This window comes from Helicoverpa zea, chromosome 10 (genome assembly GCF_022581195.2).
Source record: "Helicoverpa zea isolate HzStark_Cry1AcR chromosome 10, ilHelZeax1.1, whole genome shotgun sequence".
In the NCBI taxonomy this organism is placed as follows: domain Eukaryota; kingdom Metazoa; phylum Arthropoda; class Insecta; order Lepidoptera; family Noctuidae; genus Helicoverpa; species Helicoverpa zea.
This window is the reverse complement of record NC_061461.1, coordinates 7,991,296-8,012,579: the sequence shown is the minus strand read 5'-3', so window position 1 is coordinate 8,012,579 and position 21,284 is coordinate 7,991,296. Positions and strand designations below refer to the sequence as shown.

General features: G+C 35.3%; 3 protein-coding genes and 1 pseudogene across 3 annotated transcripts; all 4 read right to left on the bottom strand.

Annotated features, from left to right (window-relative positions):
• Nucleotides 1–881: 881 nt before the first annotated feature.
• LOC124634142 lies at nucleotides 882–2,129 on the bottom strand. Its single transcript, XM_047169566.1, has one exon. The coding sequence runs from the start codon at nucleotides 2,127–2,129 to the stop codon at nucleotides 882–884; it is 1,248 nt and encodes a 415-aa protein (XP_047025522.1).
• Nucleotides 2,130–6,686: 4,557 nt separating this feature from the next.
• On the bottom strand, nucleotides 6,687–7,948 carry LOC124634010. The gene has a single exon (XM_047169405.1). The coding sequence runs from the start codon at nucleotides 7,885–7,887 to the stop codon at nucleotides 6,799–6,801; it is 1,089 nt and encodes a 362-aa protein (XP_047025361.1). The 5' UTR covers nucleotides 7,888–7,948; the 3' UTR covers nucleotides 6,687–6,798.
• Nucleotides 7,949–9,837: 1,889 nt separating this feature from the next.
• LOC124633852 lies at nucleotides 9,838–13,598 on the bottom strand. The gene has a single exon (XM_047169218.1). The coding sequence runs from the start codon at nucleotides 13,367–13,369 to the stop codon at nucleotides 12,068–12,070; it is 1,302 nt and encodes a 433-aa protein (XP_047025174.1). The 5' UTR covers nucleotides 13,370–13,598; the 3' UTR covers nucleotides 9,838–12,067.
• Nucleotides 13,599–14,006: 408 nt separating this feature from the next.
• Nucleotides 14,007–17,374, bottom strand: LOC124633828 (annotated as a pseudogene).
• Between the last annotated feature and the right edge of the window lie 3,910 nt (nucleotides 17,375–21,284).

Below are 21,284 nucleotides of genomic sequence, written 5' to 3'. Positions count from 1 at the left end.
GCAACAATATAGATCAATATTTTTTAAAGTTTTGCTATAAAACAGGGCCCTATAACGCTTCACTATATTAAATCATCCATCTGTCCGTCTGTTAACAAGCTGTATCGTATTATTACAATTTTTACAGATGATCTTTTTCTATTTATTACTATCCCACTCAACGGGAATGCTTTTTTGGAAGTTTCTTAGATACATAATGTTACGAAACTATTCGTCAGCGAGTACGACTCCCACTTTACTTTTGTCCGATCAATTCAAGTCCAGCAAGTTGTCCAGCCAATTTAATTACAATTGAAAGAATATTATTTAACTTGCATTAATATAGTTCGCTTGTAAACCTACCAACGATTCAAACAAAGATGAATGTTAAAAACATAAACTATGCTTGAATAATCTAATTATGTTGTCTAGTCATGTTCAAACTATGATGGATGGAAAACTTTTTTGTAACTATCGAGGGTAAAAAGAAAACTAGGTACTAAGTTCTAGTACAGTTACTACTGGACTATAAGATACATTTTGAATTTTCTCAAATTACTTTTGCAATGGCCATATAACAAACAAATTCAGTCAAAAAGTTGAGTTAAATGAAATTGATAAAAACATAATAATATATAGTCGAACATATAATTTATTACAAAATCAATGCACACGAATTCTACTACACACGTGACAACGATTTTAATTATGAAATAACGTATAGAATTAAGAAATAACGTAGGTATCATTAATATTTTATCTATAGATAATAAGACGGATGAGAAAATACAGAATGGTAAAAATACACATCTGTTATTTTTTTGAAACTTGGTTAAAATAATACATAACAGAAATATTCATGTTAAAAGGTTTCAAAAGTAAAATAATCCTGACGGTACTGCTCAGATAAAGTGAGATATTTGTATAAGTACAATTAAATAGGTGGTCGCCACACTTATAAACTTCAACATGAGTGTGATATCTATGGAGAACATATCGTATACATAGATACGTAATGGCCATGCCTCCACGAGTTCCATGAACGCTTTAGCTTGCACTCTCATCGTCTTTGGCAGGTTGTAATTCATTATTATCTTGTTCACAAGTATTCTTGTCTCATTACGTAGTACAAGAAGTCGTTCACAAGCAAATGACATGGCTGCGACATTACATATCATATTCATACACCAAATCAACACGTTTATCAGCTGACTGGACTGATAATCTGGTTTACGGTACACGTTCAGGGATGTCCAAATAGTAATGACTATAAACGTAAATGTAGTCACAAGGGATATAAAGATCTGGAAGTTAAATATTTCATTTACCATGAAACATATTTCTCCCATGATGTCATAAGTTGTTGCTAGATCTCTTATTTTAGTATTTCGTATTGAGGGACGTCCAATGTAATTCAAAGTTTTCTCATTCTTCGTTTTTGTGTACCTGACTGTGAAAACTGGAATGCTTCTCTTATCTTGCTCTTGAATGAATTCTCTCAAGTAGCTGTTAATGAGCCTTAATCTACTGTTCAGCATGATAACGTAGGAACAAAATATTAACACAACTATTTTTTGGTTTAAATATAGTGGCAAAATTGTCATTTCCCATATAATATCATCCGAGCTAAACACATCCAAAACGCCGTGTATGAAATGAGTTAAAATCAAAAGAATCAAGTACTTATTAAGTTTAGATTCTATTTTCTTGTAAAAGTCTTCGATTTTTTCTACCTGGAGAATAGTATCCACTTCTCCAAGCAACGTGATTGAACGAACATTCTTCGAGTTCATGAGAAAATTGCAAGTTATCATCGAAGCGATGTATTGAATGAGTACAAAGATACAAGGGAAATCGTCAATATTGTTTAAGAAAACATGTAATCCAGTAATACAATCTGAAGGGTCTGGAATTATGAACCAGATGAAAGCAGCAGTGTAGATTGAAACGATGAGAATTCCTAATGCCTTCAATTTCCAATTTGAGGTACGTAACTCGCCGTCGATGAGTTGAAATCTGTAAATCCCAGTGAAGTATTCCAAAATGAGTTCACGTTTTATGTTGTTATAGATATTGACGATTTTCTTTCTTTGGTTACTGTAGTCTTGGTCAATGTTTGATTCATTGTCCTGATCTTTTCCGAACTCCATGTCTGATCTCGACTGAATTCTCTGGATTAATAAGCAACGCCAGTATACTAGTTATTATTCGTAACCAAAAATGTCAAATTGCCCAAGATAAAGCAATCTTTCCAATAACATAATTAGGTACCTGTTTATCGCCAGTAATGATAAATTAACTTCATGTATGAAAGTAATTTAACAAATTGATTAAGCCACCTATTTTTGTAAGCAGCTTAATACATTGGGAAACAATTTCCATGGAACCTTTTAGACTTGAACCGGAATTTTCCATTGTTTACATTTAATATCTAATAGGAAATATCTAATACACTTAATCATGGATGTTATTTTTCTCCATTTTATATTCAAATTGAAACCCATGAAATATATTTGAAAACTAAATATAAAATTAAAACATTATAATCAAGACGATAAATAATATGCAGCAGATTATTTATTTTATAATTTATTTCTTACAAAATTATTTTTTACACACAAGAGTTTTCACATCGAGCAGACAATAATTTAACATAAAGTATGTGATGATATTGCTTTCGATATCACACACCCAGATTATTATTAAACAATATACGTACATCCCTATAGGTAGCTTATCGAAAATAAGAATCTAAAGTTACCATTTAGAGTTTACCTACTTGAGCTGATATCAAACTAAAGTAACAATTAAAAACTTAAATAAAATGAAATATTTGGATGATAACAATTAGATAAGTAGTTGCCACGCTAATAAATTTTAATAATAGCGTAATATCTAGAGAGAACATATCATAAATATAGATACGTAGCGGCCAGGCCTCCACAAGTTCCATGAATGCTTTAGCTTGTACTCTCATCGTCTTCGGCAGATCATAATTCATTATTATCTTGTTCACTAGAATCCTAGTCTTGTTTCGTGCTCGAAGCAATCTTTCACAAACAAATGCAAGTGCACTCAGATTGCAAACGGTACTGAAACACCAAAGAGACAACTTGACAAAATCTTGTGTGCAATATTGAGGACTCTGGTAGAATGAGAGCGCCTGCCAAATGGTTACGAGGATGAAAGTAAAAGCAGTCACGAGAATCATGAATAGCTTTAAATTATAAGCTTTGTTAATCATCAAACAAATCTTGCCAATGATGTCATACATTGTTGCCAAATCTCGTAATTTAACATTAGTTTCTGACACACGTCCAACAAAATTCAACTTTTCCTGCGCTTCGTTATTTTTTTCTCTAACTAAAAAAACCGTAACATCCCTCTGTTCTTGACCATTATTAAAGAAACTCAAGAATTTGTTTATTAACTGTATTCTATACGTTATCATGGAGACACAATTGAAAAATGCTAGTAACTCAATTTCTTGGGTCATATGTAAATGATAAGATATAAATACTAGCCACAATGTTTTGTTTGAAGTCAAAAATTCTAACACAAAATTGGCCGCATGAATAATAACAAAAATCAGCATGATTAAGTTCGTTTTAGACCCTAATATTTCATAGAAATCATTTAAAACCTCGACTCGTAGTAAACTATCTAGCTTAGCAATAGTAGTAAATATACGAATGTTTAGCAAGGATTCTGATATCGAAAAGTTTTTGATTGTTGATATGATGTATTGTAATAACACTACCATAGAAGGCACAAATTGTATGACTGTGTAACTGCCCAGAAAAAACGTTCCATTTGTTAAACAAACATTTATGTATAGCATAAAAATGTACGCTGCTATGCTGAGGAAAGCTGTCATTTTTATTAATATATTGATGGGCTGCAACTGCCCATTAGTAAACTGAAATTTAAACAGTCCGTAGGAGTATTCTAATATAGTTATAGTTTTCATGGAGCGCATAACTTTTGCGATCTTGTCATTGTATTCACTTTCTTCTAACTGTTCCATGTTCGGTTTACTTTCTTGCTTCTTTACTGTTGCTGGATTAACTTGCATGTTTGTATTGTTAGTAAGAAATGATACGTTATTATATTATTTTATAACACGGAAGGAATTCTGATTGAACGTCAACTCGTTATTCGAGGATGGCACGAAATGAATTGTTCTATCTACGACAATTTCAGTGTTAATATAACGATTATCCTGGTGTGACATTTACAAACGTTTCTATAATATTGAGGTGTAATAGGTCAAGGACACCTGTTCCTATGTACATTAAAGTCTGATCCGTGGCTGACATAAATGGACACTTTGACATATTTAACAATTATATGTATAAGTAAATCATCATTAGTAAAAGGTATTATTCATTTACGTAGTGAAACGCAAAGTCACGCAGAAATATGGATAAATAAAATATGATAGATAAACTTTGGTAGATATAGTGCTATGTCAAGCAAAAAATTCATAGCAAGACAAGCTTATTATCATAATAGTCGACCTAGACTTCTTCATAGCTAATTTAAGAATCGGCCTCAGTCCAGTAATCTTAGTACTTAGAAGCATAAGCAGTATTTGACGGAGCAACTGCGTATTTGACCTCTGGCACAGATATAGTCATATTGAGATAAGACTCGTTGACAAAACAGTTGATGTTATACACAATGTAATTATGTTGGTTTGTAGTTCCAGAAAAGGATTCAAAAGCCTGTAATGAATGCAGTACCGGCTTCTGGCTCTTTTTCATATTGTAGGATGGTGATGGGCTCATCTGTTCAATCATATCGTGGGGTGTACTAGCCATAATATCTCAAGATTATAAATTATTACGTTCGACCCACAATTTAATCTGAATAATTTCTTTACGCTTATTTCTATTTTACGAATGAAAAAAAAACAATCACGTGACATAACTTTATTTGTGATAGAAGAAAACATTACAAACGTATGAAGGTAGCTCTTCACATAGTAAAACTGTGCTTTATTTGAACAAAATCGTGACAGTTTAAAAGAAGTTAAATATTTGAATAACAACAATTAAGTAAGTTGTGGCTACACTTATAAATTTCAACATCAGCGAAATGTCTATTGAAAACATATCGTAAACGTGGATACGCAACGGAAAGGCCTCCACGAGTTGCATGAACGCTTTAGCTTGATCTCTCATTGTCGTCGGCAGATCATAGTTCATGACGATTTTATTCAGTAGAATTTTTGTCTTATTGCGTAATGAAACCAAACGCTGGCATGTAATTGTGATGAACAGTAAGTAACAAATCCAACAAAAAAATGATAAAACAACATTTATGTACAAACCCAAGTTATCACTTGAATTCCGGTACATAACGAGGCTTATCCACATTATAGTAATGATGAAAATAAAACTATTAAACAACACAGTGAGAATCTGAAAGTTAAAAATTTTGTTGACCATAGAACAAGCTTGACCAATCATGCCGTACATCCTAGCCAAATCACGTATTTTAGTATTATTATCTGATGCATGGCCAATGAAATTGATTGCTTGTGTTGTTTTGTTAGTTCTAGATCTTAATGTAAAAACTGTTATAGTCTCTTTTTCGCATTCATCCGTAAATGCTTTTAAATAGTTGTTAATGATCTTTAGCCTGCGTCTTAACAAGTCAACATATTTACAAAATGTTAGGATTGTCAATCTTTGACTAAAATCTAGGAATGCCGCAGGGACTGCCCATCCTAAGTACACAGTAAAACCATCTATAATGCTAAGAGTTACTTGAGTGATAAACACAACAATGACGTATTTGTAAGTTGTGAAAAGAGATTTCTTATAAAACTTTTTGTAGTCTTCGATTTGTAACATGACGTCCAAGTTAGCAAGCGTTGTAATAATTTGAATATTTGTAAAATTAAAAAAGAACGTAGTCGATAGAGCACTGCTACAGAATTGAAAGAGCATCGTTGTAATACAAGTTAAATTGATATATATTGCTTCCCTAATAGTTGCAAGCATAACGATATTTAGTGTAGTCACTGAGTATGCTACAAATGAGATAGCACATGTTGATGTAATGCAAAAAGATAATACTTTCTTTTTCCAATTGGGTTCTCGTAATTCTTCATTTACTCTTTCAAATCGAAATATTCCGAAGAAATATTCAATTATGATGAAAATATTTAAAGTTTCAATAATTTGCTTCTCGTGACTTTTTGTAAGAGTCATTCTTGTAAAAGATTTGTTTTTATTATCGTATTCGGCTTCCACTTCTTATCGTCTATCGTTATCGCTTTCACAGATTCGAAACGTTTGTGTTAAGTAGTACTCTCTAATATAATATTACTACAGTAACTTACTTTAAATGACCCATTTCACTAATTTGTGTTAGGTTCATTATTATAATGGGCATTGAAGAATCTTGCTTCGAAATGCTAGTTTATTTTCATAGATATCATCTAATTATCGTAAAGTGTGGAATTTCCTTGGTCCAATGTTTATGGCACGTGCAACCCTCGGCTACAAACGTTCCAATGTACGATGTACTCAGAATATGATGGATGACATAGTTACTTAATGCGTCATATAGGGATAATTATCTAGGTAAAAAAAAACATTGGAAAACCATTAAACAAATTTATTTCAAAACCATCAAACACAAGACCAAAACGAATGTGTGAGCCAAACCATAGATTATACAACTACACCTATTAATCTTATTAGCTATGAGTTTAAATACTATTGATCAGATCTAGAAAGGTATTCTGCAATGATCCTTCTTATAACTAAAAGGTGGAAACGCTTCATGTTAATAACAGAAATCAAACTAAATGAAATGAGATATCTGGATTATGACAATCAAATAGGTTGTCGCCACACTTATGAAATTCAATATAAGCGTAATATCGATAGAAAACATATCGTATACAAAGAATCGCAACGGCCACGCCTCCACGAGTTCCATGAATGCTTTAGCTTGATCTCTCATTGTCGTCGGCATATCATAGTTCATTATTATCTTGTTCACCAGAATCCTAGTCTTATTACGTGTCCGAAGGAGTTTTTCGCATATGACTGCAAGGGCAGCCAAATTAAAAACAGTGTTGCAACACCAGAGAGTAACTTTCATTATATCTTTCATGTCATATTGTGAAGAACTCTGATATAAAGAGAGTGTCTGCCAAATGGCAACTAATATAAATACAAAAGCCGTCACAAGACTCATTAGCAGGTTGAAATTGTAAACTTTATTGGTTAACGAACAATTATTCCCAATTATGTTATAAATAGCTGACAAATCCCGTATTTTTTCGTTGTCTTCTGATGCGCTTCCAATAAAATTCTTTGTCTGTGTATTTTTAATCTTTTTCCGTATTATAAATACCGTAACGTCTTTTTGCCGGTTTTCAAGGATAAACGTTCTCAACATTTTATTAATCACATCTAGCCTGTATGTTAACATGTACACGATGTGTAGAAAATTTACTATTTCCATCTTTTGGGTCACAAATAGATGAAACCAGATGATGGGTAGCCATATTTGATATGTATATGTCATTATTTCTAATAATAAATTAACAGAGTGAAAGACAATAAACAGGAACACCATTAAGTTGACTTTAGAACGTGATATATTATAATAGTTATTTATATCTTCGACTTGGAGTAATGTATCAAGTTTAGCAAATGTTGTAATAATTTCAATATTCAACTTTGGATAAGAATTAGAAGAGTTCTTGATTGAAGAGGCAATGTATTGGATGAACACTATAATACCGGGCAAAGCTGCAAGTACAATCTTACTGTTTAAATCATTAGTTTGGATGGATTCATAAAAATATTCAAATAATACAAAAGTATACAAAACAACGAAGAAAACATACGTTCCTTTAATTATTTTGTTGGGTGCATGCATCTGGCCATTGCGAAAGTAAAACTTGATTGCGCCAAAACAGTATTCTAAAATTGTGACTGGTTTCTTAGTGTACATAATTTTGGCCAGCTTATCATTATACTCGTTTTCTTCCTGTTTTTCCATATTTGATTCACCTGGCTTCTTTGCTTTTACTTCGTTATTATCTTTCATTACGAAACGTTGCATGTGGGCAGCACGACAATACAAAATGGATTAAACTCAGTATCTATTATCGTAATGAAACTTGAAACATAAGGGAGTAATTTTCCATAAATAATCATTAGTTTTATGGTTCTGCACTGTAGTAGGTCTGTAGCCCATTAAATTTTCTTAGATATTTTTTGCTTGTAAGCACAGCGTTTCGCTGGGAAATAAAATACTTCCATATAGGATATTCTTCTTACAGATTCCTTATATATATGGGTTTTTTCAGGTAATATTTTATCACTTTGTTTACCATTTATAAGACAAAAAAAATATGTAGTTCAATCTCTACAGCATGTCCCTATTAAATATGTCCTGTGAATAAAACTAAATTCCATGAATGTCCGCAATCAGTTAGATGTACTGTGTTATGTCCTCTGAGAACATATCGTAAATGTGGATACGCAACGGCCACGCCTCCACGAGTTGCATGAACGCTTAAGCTTGATCTCTCATTGTCGTCGGCAGATCATAGTTCATGATAATTTTGTTTGCTAGAATTTTCATTTCTTTGTGCTCTGTCGATAGTTTGTCACACGTAGTTGACATCAGAACTATGTCTGAGCTGAATTTTAATCAATAATATTTTAAAATTAATTCGTCAGGTATGGGTAAAATATCCATATAGAAAATTGTTATTTGTCATTACATCGTATCTAGTAATTTTGTTTGAGTAGAGTTCTAATATTGTAATGGACGAAATTGTTGACTTTTTGTAGTAGTAAAATATTCATGTGAAAGTAATTATTCGATAAAAACCTAGGGCATGTATGGGATTATAGCAAACATGTTGTACCTTTATATATTTAGTACATACTCGTACATACACTAGGTATTTAGCTTTCCCAGTTGCTCCTTTGACTTTCGATAAAGATGAAATCGATGACAAGTTGTCTGAAACTAGTATAGAATATAGTTCCTTTTCTCTTTGGAACTTTGCTGCCACGAATATAAACACACCTTCGAAACGGACATGATCATTACAAGATGGCGAACTATTCTTTAGTCAGCGTCTTTGGCGCGCATGATGTCTACCGGTGTGGTAGTCCCATGGCTTTCGAGACCTAGGCTGGATGTAACTCACTCCTTCAAGCATACTGCTTTGGGAAATATATAAGCACAGCAGATGGAGGGAGGGGTATTTCATTTTCCTCCGACCCCTAGCACTAGAACCCAAAGGTCATCGCCACTTGATTTTTTCGACACAGGATATAACAGGTATTTTAAGGAGCACTGAACACAAATATACATTATGCTGATATCACACACATTTATTTAATACCAGACAATTGTTACAAACAAAAATCAAGAAAAACAATTCACCAAGCTAACCTTAGAAAAATTTATTACTTGAATGACTACAATAAAGTAAGTTGTAGCCACACTTATGAATTTCAACATCAGCGTTATGTCTACTGAGAACATATCGTAAATATGGATACGCAACGGCCACGCCTCCACGAGTTGCATGAACGCTTTAGCTTGATCTCTCATTGTCGTCGGCAGATCATAGTTCATGATGATTTTGTTTACCAGAATTTTTGTTTCGTTGCGCACTGAGAGTAATCGTTCACATTTGAAAGACATGAAAGCAAAGTAAAAAAGCCAAAAGGAAAATGAAATTATTGCATTTACTGTTCGACCAAAGACATACATTGATGTTTGGTAAATGATGAGGTTGTTGTACATGATGGTAATTAATAATATAAAGACACTTATAAGTATCGTATAATCTGTAGGCTGAAAATTTTGCCGATCATAGAACAGGTATGTGCGATCATGCCATACATCTGAGCCAGGTCGCGTATTTTAGTGTTACTCTCTGACGCATCGCCTATTAAATTGGCCGTGTCGTTTGTTACAATAGTTTCGGTTTCAATTGTGAAAATTGTTTCGGATTTTCTGTCTTGTTCATTAACAAAGGTTTTTAAATATTTATTTATAATTTGCAGTCTGCGTCTTAATAAGTCAATATATTTACAAAAAGTTATAATTTCCAGCCTTTGTACAAAGGAGATCACTCCAACTGCAAGTGCCCATGCCACATATATTGTTAAAGCGTCTAAACTGATTATGACAACCTGAATGGAGCCAATTAAAATAAGATATTTGTAGGATTCTAAAAGAGATTTTTTATAAAAATTCTTGATATTCTCTAATTCCATCTTGACATCTAGATTTGCAAGCGTAGTTACGATACAAATATTGGTTGAATTAAAAATAAAAGTAGTGGTCACAATGATGACAATGTATTGAATTCCCTTCACTACAACACAAATAAGGTTTAAGAAATTTGCCACAGAGATGTTATCAATATTAATGTGAAAGGAATTTATAGATAAGTAGAAAAAGAGGCAGGCACATGTAATTGAAATAAACAAGGATATCATTTTCATCATCCAAGTTGGTTCTCGAAGCTTTTCGTTTACAAAAGCAAATCTGAACAATCCACAAACATTTTCAATTTTTATAATAACATTAAGAGTTTCGATAATACGTTTGTCATGTCCTAATTTATGATCAGTTGCGAAATCAGATACAGATTCAGATATATTTTCAGGTTCCATTATTAAAAGAAAACGATTACGTCAATTCGTAACGTTAGACCTTGCTTCTTGTTCACTTCTTGTTGTCTTTTAATAATTCTTGATTATTGGAATGTTCAAGTCATTAACTTTAGTGATCATTACTGTAACTATGTAATATTCATGGTTACTTGATTATTTGACGATAGGGCTATCCAAGTAATTGGTCATTTGAATTTCAATAAATATTTAGACAAATATTTTGAAAGTCTGGAACTAAACACAGTAGCACTATATGGATGTCGTTTTCACGGTGACATTTTATTAGTTCCTTTGTATACTTCGATGGTATAAAATCAAATTCAATCAAGATTAAAATCATATTCAATATTCTTGATTGAATTTGATTGATTAAAAAAAAAGTCGTGGCGCCTAGTGACTAAAGGACCAATCTCTCAAGTATGTGTGGGTTCGATTCCAGGATAGGCAAGAACCAATGCAAGTTTTCTAAGTTTGTATGTATGTACTTTCTAAGTATATCTTAGACTCGAATGACCGTGTTGTAGAGGGCATGATCTCCTGTAGGTCTCGCCTGTGTCGTCAACCTCTGGCAGTCGTTACGGGTAGTCAGCACCCAGTAAGTCTGACAAGCAATCCTACTTAGGGGTGTTTGGGTTACCCGAGAAACTGCGTTGAGGAGGTCGGTAGGCACTCCTCGTAAAACAGTGCCTCCAGTCGAAGCTCAAGAGATTAAAAAGGCCTGGGTGCCAGGCAGATTATCAGGCCGTGGGGCGGTATTTTTGGCTTTAAGCCGCATCCGGAGGGCGGATACGGAGCTAGCGGAGTCCTGTCTACAAGTGTCTCGCGGAGATGCAAACTCGCGCGACCCCCAGTACCCGGCGAAGGGCGCGTCCTTTCTGAATCGGGGCATGGCCACATCGCAGATTTTCCACATGGTCTCCCGGAACCACTCCTGCTCCTCGTTGATGTTGGCGGGCCAGTTCGCTAATGACACCTAGGCCCGTACGACTGAGGCTTCCAAAAGAAGCTCTCGGCTCTTATTCTCGTAGGGAGATCATCGTCCATGGCTATCCTGTTGACCAGAATTCTAGTTTTATTTCGTGCTCAAAGTAATCATTCACAGCCGAATGCTAGTACAATGAGGTTGGATAATGTACTTATGCACCAAACTGCCTTATAAATCAAATCAGTTGAATACATTTCCGCAGACTAGTAGAAGGAAAGCGCATGTCAGAGTGTTATCAGTGTGAACAACAAAGAGTTGCAGTAATTATGGTTCGGTAAGTATTAGGTCAAAATGGGAATTTGTTTTTGGGGATCAGACCGATTTTCAAAGTAAAGAGATGGGTATGGATCGATCCAAATCAGATAAGGTCTTTATTGTAGATATTTTTGCGGAATACTGAAAACAAATATAAATATGATGACACTCATTTATTCAATACCAGAGAATTGCTATAAACAAAAATCGGAAAGAAACAAATCACCAGGATAATCTGTGAAAAATTAACTACTTGAATAATTATAATAAAGTAAGTTGTGGCCACACTTATGAATTTCAACATCAGCGTTATGTCTACTGAGAACATATCGTAAATATGGATACGCAACGGCCACGCCTCCACGAGTTGCATGAACGCTTTAGCTTGATCTCTCATTGTCGTCGGCAGATCATAGTTCATGATGATTTTGTTTACCAGAATTTTTGTTTCGTTGCGCACTGAGAGTAATCGTTCACATTTGAAAGACATGAAAGCAAAGTAAAAAAGCCAAAAGGAAAATGAAACTATTGCATTTACTGTTCGACCAAAGACATACATTGATGTTTGGTAAATGATGAGGTTGTTGTACATGATGGTAATTAATAATATAAAGACACTTATAAGTATCGTAAGAATCTGTAGGCTGAAAATTTTGCCGATCATAGAACAGGTATGTGCGATCATGCCATACATCTGAGCCAGGTCGCGTATTTTAGTGTTACTCTCTGACGCATCGCCTATTAAATTGGCCGTGTCGTTTGTTACAATAGTTTCGGTTTCAATTGTGAAAATTGTTTCGGATTTTCTGTCTTGTTCATTAACAAAGGTTTTTAAATATTTATTTATAATTTGCAGTCTGCGTCTTAATAAGTCAATATATTTACAAAAAGTTATAATTTCCAGCCTTTGTACAAAGGAGATCATTCCAGCCGTAAGTGCCCATGCCACATTTATTGTTAAAGCATCTAAACTGATTATGACAACCTGAATTATACCAATAGAAATAACATATTTGTACGATTCCAACATTGATTTTTTATAAAAATTCTTGATATTCTCTAATTTCATCTTTACATCTAGATTTGCAAGTGTGGTTATGATACAAATATTAGTAGAATTAAAAATAAAAGTAATGGTCATAATATTAACCATGTATTGAGTTCCCGTCGCTACAACACAAATAAGGTTTAAGAAATTTGCCACAGAGATGTTATCAATATTAATGTGAAAGGAATTTATAGATACGTAGAAAAAGAGGCAGGCACATGTAATTGAAATAAACAAGGATATCATTTTCATCATCCAAGTTGGTTCTCGAAGCTTTCCGTTTACAAAAGCAAATCTGAACAATCCACAAACATTTTCAATTTTTATAATAACATTAAGAGTTTCGATAATACGTTTGTCATGTCCTAATTTATGATCAGTTGCGAAATCAGATACAGATTCAGATATATCTTCAGGTTCCATTATTAAAAGAAAACGATTACGTCAATTCGTAACGTTAGACCTTGCTTCTTGTTCACTTCTTGTTGTCTCTTAATAATTCTTGATTATTGGAATGTTCAAGTCATTAACTTTAGTGATCATTACTGTAAAATACTCATGGTTACTAGATTATTTGACGATAGGGCTATCCAAGTAATTGGTCATTTGAATTTTAATAAATATTTAGTCACCAAATATTTTGTAAGTCCGGAACTAAACAAATAATGTTTGTAATACTTCGACAGTATAAAACCAAATTCAATCAAGATCAAAATCAGATTCAATATTCTTGATTAATTTCGGTTAAATAAGAAAAACAAGTCGTGGCGCCTAGTGACTAAAGGACCAATCTCTCAAGTATGTGTGGGTTCGATTCCAGGACAGGCAAGAACCAATGCAAGTTTTCTAAGTTTGTATGTATGTACTTTCTAAGTATATCTTAGACTCGAATGACCGTGTTGTAGAGGGCATGATCTCCTGTAGGTCTCGGCTGTCTCTTCAACCTCTGGCAGTCGTTACGGGTAGTCAGCACCCAGTAAGTCTGACAAGCAATCCTACTTAGGGGTGTTGGGTTGCCCGAGGAACTGCGTTGAGGAGGTCGGCAGGCACTCCTTGTAAAACAGTGCCTCCAGTCGAAGCTCAAGAGCTTAAAAGGGCCTGGGTGCCAGGCAGATTATCAGGCCGTGGGGCGGTATTTTTGGCTTTAAGCCGCATCCGGAGGGCGGATACGGAGCTAGCGGAGTCCTGTCTACAAGTGTCTCGCGGAGACGCAAACTCGCGCGACCCCCAGTACATGGCGAAGGGCGCGTCCTTTCTGAATCGGGGCATGGCCACATCGCAGATTTTCCACATGGTCTCCCGGAACCACTCCGGCTCCTCGTTGATGTTGGCGGGCCAGTTCGCTAATGACACCTAGGCCCGTACGACTGAGGCTTCCAAAAGAAGCTCTCGGCTCTTATACTCGTAGGGAGATCATCGTCCATGGCTATCCTGTTGACCAGAATCCTAGTTTTATTTCGTGCTCAAAGTAATCATTCACAGCCGAATGCTAGTGCAATGAGGTTGGATAATGTACTTATGCACCAAACTGCCTTATAAATCAAATCAGTTGAATACATTTCCGCAGAATAGTAGAAGGAAAGCGCGTGTCAGAGTGTTATCAGTGTGAACAACAAAGAGTTGCAGTAATTATGGTTCGGTAAGTATTAGGTCAAAATGGGAATTTGTTTTTGGGGATCAGACCGATTCTCAAAGTAAAGAGATGGGTATGGATCGATCCAAATCAGATAAGGTCTTTATTGTAGGTATTGTTGCGGAATACTGAAAACAAATATAAATATGATGACACTCATTTATTCAATACCAGAGAATTGCTATAAACAAAAATCGGAAAGAAACAAATCACCAGGATAATCTATGAAAAATGAACTACTTGAATAATTACAATAAAGTAAGTTGTGGCCACACTTATGAATTTCAACATCAGCGTTATGTCTACTGAGATCATATCGTAAATATGGATACGCAACCGCCACGCCTCCACGAGTTGCATGAACGCTTTAGCTTGATCTCTCATTGTCGTCGGCAGATCATAGTTCATGATGATTTTGTTTACCAGAATTTTTGTTTCGTTGCGCACTGAGAGTAATCGTTCACATTTGAAAGACATGAAAGCAAAGTAAAAAAGCCAAACGGAAAATGAAACTATTGCATTTACTGTTCGACCAAAGACATGCATAGATGTTTGGTAAATGATGAGGTTGTTGTACATGATGGTAATTAATAATATAAAGACACTTATAAGTATCGTAAGAATCTGTAGGCTGAAAATTTTGCCGATCATAGAACAGGTATGTGCGATCATGCCATACATCTGAGCCAGGTCACGTATTTTAGTGTTACTCTCTGACGCATCGCCTATTAAATTGGCCGTATCGTTTGTTACAATAGTTTCGGTTTCAATTGTGAAAATTGTTTCGGATTATCTGTCTTGTTCATTAACAAAGGTTTTTAAATATTTATTAATAATTTGCAGTCTGCGTCTTAATAAGTCAATATATTTACAAAAAGTTATAATTTCCAGCCTTTGTACAAAGGAGATCACTCCAACTACAAGTGCCCATGCCACATATATTGTTAAAGCGTTTAAACTGATTATGACAACCTGAATGGAGCCAATTAAAATAAGATATTTGTAGGATTCTAAAAGAGATTTTTTATAAAAACTCTTGATATTCTCTAATTCCATCTTGACATCTAGATTTACAAGCGTAGTTATGATACAAATATTGGTTGAATTAAAAATAAAAGTAGTGGTCACAATGATGACAATGTATTGAATTCCCTTCACTACAACACACGTTAGGTTAAAGAAATTTGCTGCGGAGATTTTGTCAAAATGAATGTTAAATGAATTTACAGTAACATAGAAAAAGAGGAAAGCACATGTAATTGAAATACACATAGAAATAGTTTTCATCATCCAAGTAGGTTCTTGAAGCTTTTGGTTTACAAACGCAAATCTAAACAATCCGCAAACCCTTTCAATTTTCATAATAACATTAAGAGTATCGATAATACGTTTCTCATGTCCTAATTTATATTCAGTTGTGAAATCAGGTATAGATTCAGACATATTTTCAGGTTCAATTTTTAAAGAAAATTATATATAAAGGTAAGCTATATCGCTATAGACATTGCTTGTATTAAGACTTCTTGTTGTCTTTTGATAATTTTTCAATTATTGGATTATTCTAGTCATTAACTTAAGTGATCATTTAAACAATAAGATATTAATTGTTGCTAGATTATTTGCTGATGAAGCAGTCCAAAAACTAAGCAATAGGACATATGAATATCAATATACATTTAATAAAATATTTTGAAAGTCCGGAACTAAACACTGCACAATATGGATGTCGTTTTAACGGTGACATATTTGAAATGATGTACTACTTCATTGTTAGAAAAACAAGGTGATGAATTCACCATTCAAAGAGGTGTCAGACAGGGTGACCCGCTGTCCCCGAGACTCTTCACCGCAGTATTAGAAGGCATATTTAGGAACCTAGACTGGGATGATTATGGAATAAATGTGAATGGTATAAAACTCAGTCATCTAAGATTTGCAGATGACTTAGCGCTATTCGCTGAAAACCCTGAGACACTTCAGGTCATGATGTATCAATTAGATCAAGAAAGCATCAAAGCCGGCTTGTCAATGAACTCCGAAAAAACTAAACTAATGACTAATTCACTACAAAATAATATAAATGTGGGAGAAACTACAATTGAATATGTTGATGAGTATGTGTATCTAGGACAGCTAATATCAACTAAAGACCAATATACAAAAGAAATTGACAGAAGAATCAGTAACACATGGAAACGTTATTGGTCTCTCAAAGAAATAACCAAGAATAAATCAATCCCTATAGCAGTGAAAAGTAAATTATTTAACTCAACTATTCTCCCCTGTCTTACATACGGATGCCAAACATGGCCAGCTACAACTAAAAACAACAAAAAACTAAGCGTTTGTCAACACAGTATGGAGAGAAGCATGTTAAACATCAAACTAAAAGATAGGTGGAACCTTACAAAAATCAGGAAAAAAACCAAAGTAAATGATGTCATACAAAAAATAAAGAAACTAAAATGGAGTTGGACTGGACATATTATTAGAACAAATAAAGACAAATGGACAAGGGATGTAATAGAATGGTATCCTAGAAATGGGAAAAGACAACAAGGCCGTCAAATAAAAAAATAGGAAGATGACCTACCAAAGGGATGGAGAAAGTTAGCTCGGGACAGGGACACCTGGATACAATTAGGGGAGGCCTATGTCGAAGGACAGCCTGACCATCCAGTTGCTGCAAAGTATACATAAAACATTTTCATTTCTGTTTATTATTTTCAGTTTTTATTATTCTTAAGTTTAAACTTTGTACAAATGGTCAGAGAAATAAAGGCTTTATCTTATCTTATCTTACTACTTCATTATTATACTTCAATATACTTGATTGAAGAAAAAGATGGATTGGTGGCCTAGCAAATGGGGGAAAAATCAATCAAATAAAGTCTTTACGGTAGGTGTTGCTGCGGAATACTGAAAAGAAACAAAGCTAATGATCACATCAGACACATTTATTCAATACCAGACAATTGCTACAAACAAAAATTAGGAAGAATCAATTAACCTTGCTAACCTAAGAAAAATTTACTACTTGAATAACTACAATAAAGTAAGTTGTGGCCACACTTATAAATTTCAACATCAGCGTTATGTCTACTGAGAACATATTGTAAATATGGATACGCAACGGCCACGCCTCCACGAGTTGCATGAACGCTTTAGCTTGAGCTCTCATGGTCGTCGGCAGATCATAGTTCATGATGATTTTGTTTACCAGAATTTTTGTTTCGTTGCGCACTGAGAGTAATCGTTCACATTTGAAAGACATGAAAGCCAAGTAAAAAATCCAAAAGGAAAATGAAATTATTGCATTTACCGTTTGACCAAAGACATCCTTTGAAGTTTGGTAAACAATGAGACTGCTGTACATGATGGTAATTAATAATATAAACACACTCATAAGTATTGTAAGAATCTGGAGGCTGAAAATTTTGCCGATCATAGAACAGGTATGTGCGATCATGCCATACATCTGAGCCAGGTCACGTATTTTAGTATTACTCTCTGATGCATTGCCAATAAAATTGACCGTCTCTTTTGTTCTAATAGTTTTGCTTTCCATTGTGAAAACTGTAACGGATTTTTTATCTTGTCCATCAACAAAGGTTTTTAAATATTTATTAATAATTTGCAGTCTGCAACTTAATAGGTCACTATATTTACAAAAAGTTATAATTTCCAGCCTTTGAACAAAGGAGATCATTCCAGCCGTAAGTGCCCATGCCACATTTATTGTTAAAGCATCTAAACTGATTATGACAACCTGAATTATACCAATAGAAATAACATATTTGTACGATTCCAACATTGATTTTTTATAAAAATTCTTGATATTCTCTAATTTCATCTTTACATCTAGATTTGCAAGTGTGGTTATGATACAAATATTAGTAGAATTAAAAATAAAAGTAATGGTCATAATATTAACCATGTATTGAGTTCCCGTCGCTACAACACAAATAAGGTTTAAGAAATTTGCCACAGAGATGTTATCAATATTAATGTGAAAGGAATTTATAGATACGTAGAAAAAGAGGCAGGCACATGTAATTGAAATAAACAAGGATATCATTTTCATCATCCAAGTTGGTTCTCGAAGCTTTTCGTTTACAAAAGCAAATCTGAACAATCCACAAACATTTTCAATTTTTATAATAACATTAAGAGTTTCGATAATACGTTTGTCATGTCCTAATTTATGATCAGTTGCGAAATCAGATACAGATTCAGATATATTTTCAGGTTCCATTATTAAAAGAAAACGATTACCTCAATTCGTAACGTTAAAGATACTTGGACGTCTTTTGATATTTTTCTATTATTTGAATGTTCTAGTCATTAACTTAAGTGATTATTTAAACAGTGAAATATCATGTTTACTAGATTATTTACTGATCCAAAATAGCAATTTGACAATTGATTTACAATCAATATTTGGACAATTATTTTGAAAGCCCGGAACTAAACACAAAAGGCCTGCATAATGGATGTCGTTTTCCAGGTGTCATTTTTGAAATGATATTTGTAATACTTCGATATTCTTGAATTAAGTTATATACTGCTAAAAACTTATGTGTAACCTACGTGTAGCCTAGGTGTACCCTATTTTTGTAGCCTATGTGTACCCTATGTGTACCCTACGTGTACCCTATGTGTACCCTATTAGTACCCTATGTGTACCTTATGTGCACCTTATGTGTACCTTATGTGTGTATGTAGTATTAGAACCCTAGCTACTGCAAACTTTTAGTTGACTGATGGTTTGATCGGGGTCACATTCAAGATAAGATGCTTGAAAACATGCTCTATAGGAAATACTGACAATATCTTATTAATTACCAAATTAAAATTACTCCAGCTAGTAAAATTGGACCTACTGTTATTTTGAATATTTGTCTTACCTATTTATATTTTTGACGTTCAGAAGTGCTTGTAAAGGCCTAAATGAAATAAATAATGATGAATGGTCGTAATAATTGGAATTCTGTTAAATTACTAGAACTAAAGCCTTGATTTGTATACACACATGAATATTTTGTTGATAAAATATAGTCAGTAATGCTGGGCTACTTATTTATAAATTGCATGTAAACCTAATTTTGTCATAATTATATCTGCTTATTTCCATCCACTGGTGGACTTAGGGCCTTCCCGGTGTGCGTCAACCAATTTTGTTACATAGCAACATTTATCACGCCTCTCCGACACGATATTAGCAAAGTTGTGTATCATATAAGTCACTGAAACATACATTACATTATTGATGTGTATTAAGTAGGTATTTAAGTAGGCATCAAATAAATTAATTAAAATAGGCAAGTATTAATTGCTATATTATTTTGACAGAAATTCAGAATAGAAACTTGTAACGCGCGCCTACTTTCGTGGTCGAGTCCATGGCCATATAAGGCCATCGCGTGATCATCGAGCCGACCAATACGTGGCCGGCCGGCAGAGGGGTGCGGGGAGCGAGGGCCTACTCTCACGAGCGGGGACGCTCGCTGAGTCGCCAGTCCGGCGCACGACGCCATGTATTTCGCACGATGTGTTAACTCTCGCGACCGTGGCTATGTAGTTAAGTACGACGTGTGTTTGTGAACTACCTATGTAACTAATTACCATGTCTGTATTCGAATTACAATAAACTTTCTATAACCAACAATGTGTTTGTTGTTATAAGTGGCGCTTCCAACTAGTGGCCGTGAATCCGCTAGCCAGTTTAAACCGGTTCTTTGCCGATCGACTTAGGACATTAGTGTTCGCGTTTATACCTGCGTCGCTGAAAATGCCGCCACGCAAAGTACGTACCGACGCTAATGTGGAGGACGCGCAATCCAGCTCGGATGAAGAAGCACCGAGACCGTCGCCAACGCTCATGTCTGGGGACCAGTTGGCCTCGTTCCTTGCCGCCTTCGCGAAATCTCAGGCGGAAGCGAACCGGCAGCTCGTCGAATCCCTCATGGCATCGCACGCGATAGGATCAGCGCGACCCTCATCGACGCCCTCGTCGACATGCAAGACCGGCAACATGTCCAAGTGTACGGCACGCTTCGACGGGCATAGCAGAGATCCAGAAGTCGTAGAAGCGTTTATCGACTCCGTGGAAATCTACAAAGAGTGTGCATCTGTCTCCGATGACCTGGCACTCCGTGGTCTCCCGATGCTTCTACATGGCGAGGCAGCTGTGTGGTTCCGCGGCGTCAAGGCATCGCTTACGTCGTGGGATGACGCCCTTGCCAAGCTGCGGGCGATGTTTGGTGTTCCTCGTCCGCCACATAAGGTATTCCGGGATATGTTCGCCGCGGAACAAAGTGAAGAACGGACGGAGGTGTTCGTCGGTCGTCTCCGCGCACATATGAGCAGGTTACCTTACAGTCTAGACGAACGAATCAAGCTCGACATAGTTTACGGTTTGTTAAACAAACGCATTCGTAAACGCGTAACGCGCGAGTCTATTGAGGACATCGATCAATTAATCGAAAAGTCGAGAGCCGTCGAAGATTCGCTCTCCGAAAAAGAGATGACAACGTCGTCAAGTTCGAGTAACAATAACACGCAGTCACAGCTCGCACGAGCAGCGCCAGCACGACCCAGCGCGGCCGGCTTGCGGGCTCAGCACGCGGCCGCTCCGATGCAGACGCCGTATTCGGCGGGGAAGGGCGCGTCGAAGCCGCCAGCGCTGTCCAGCGGCGCGGGGGC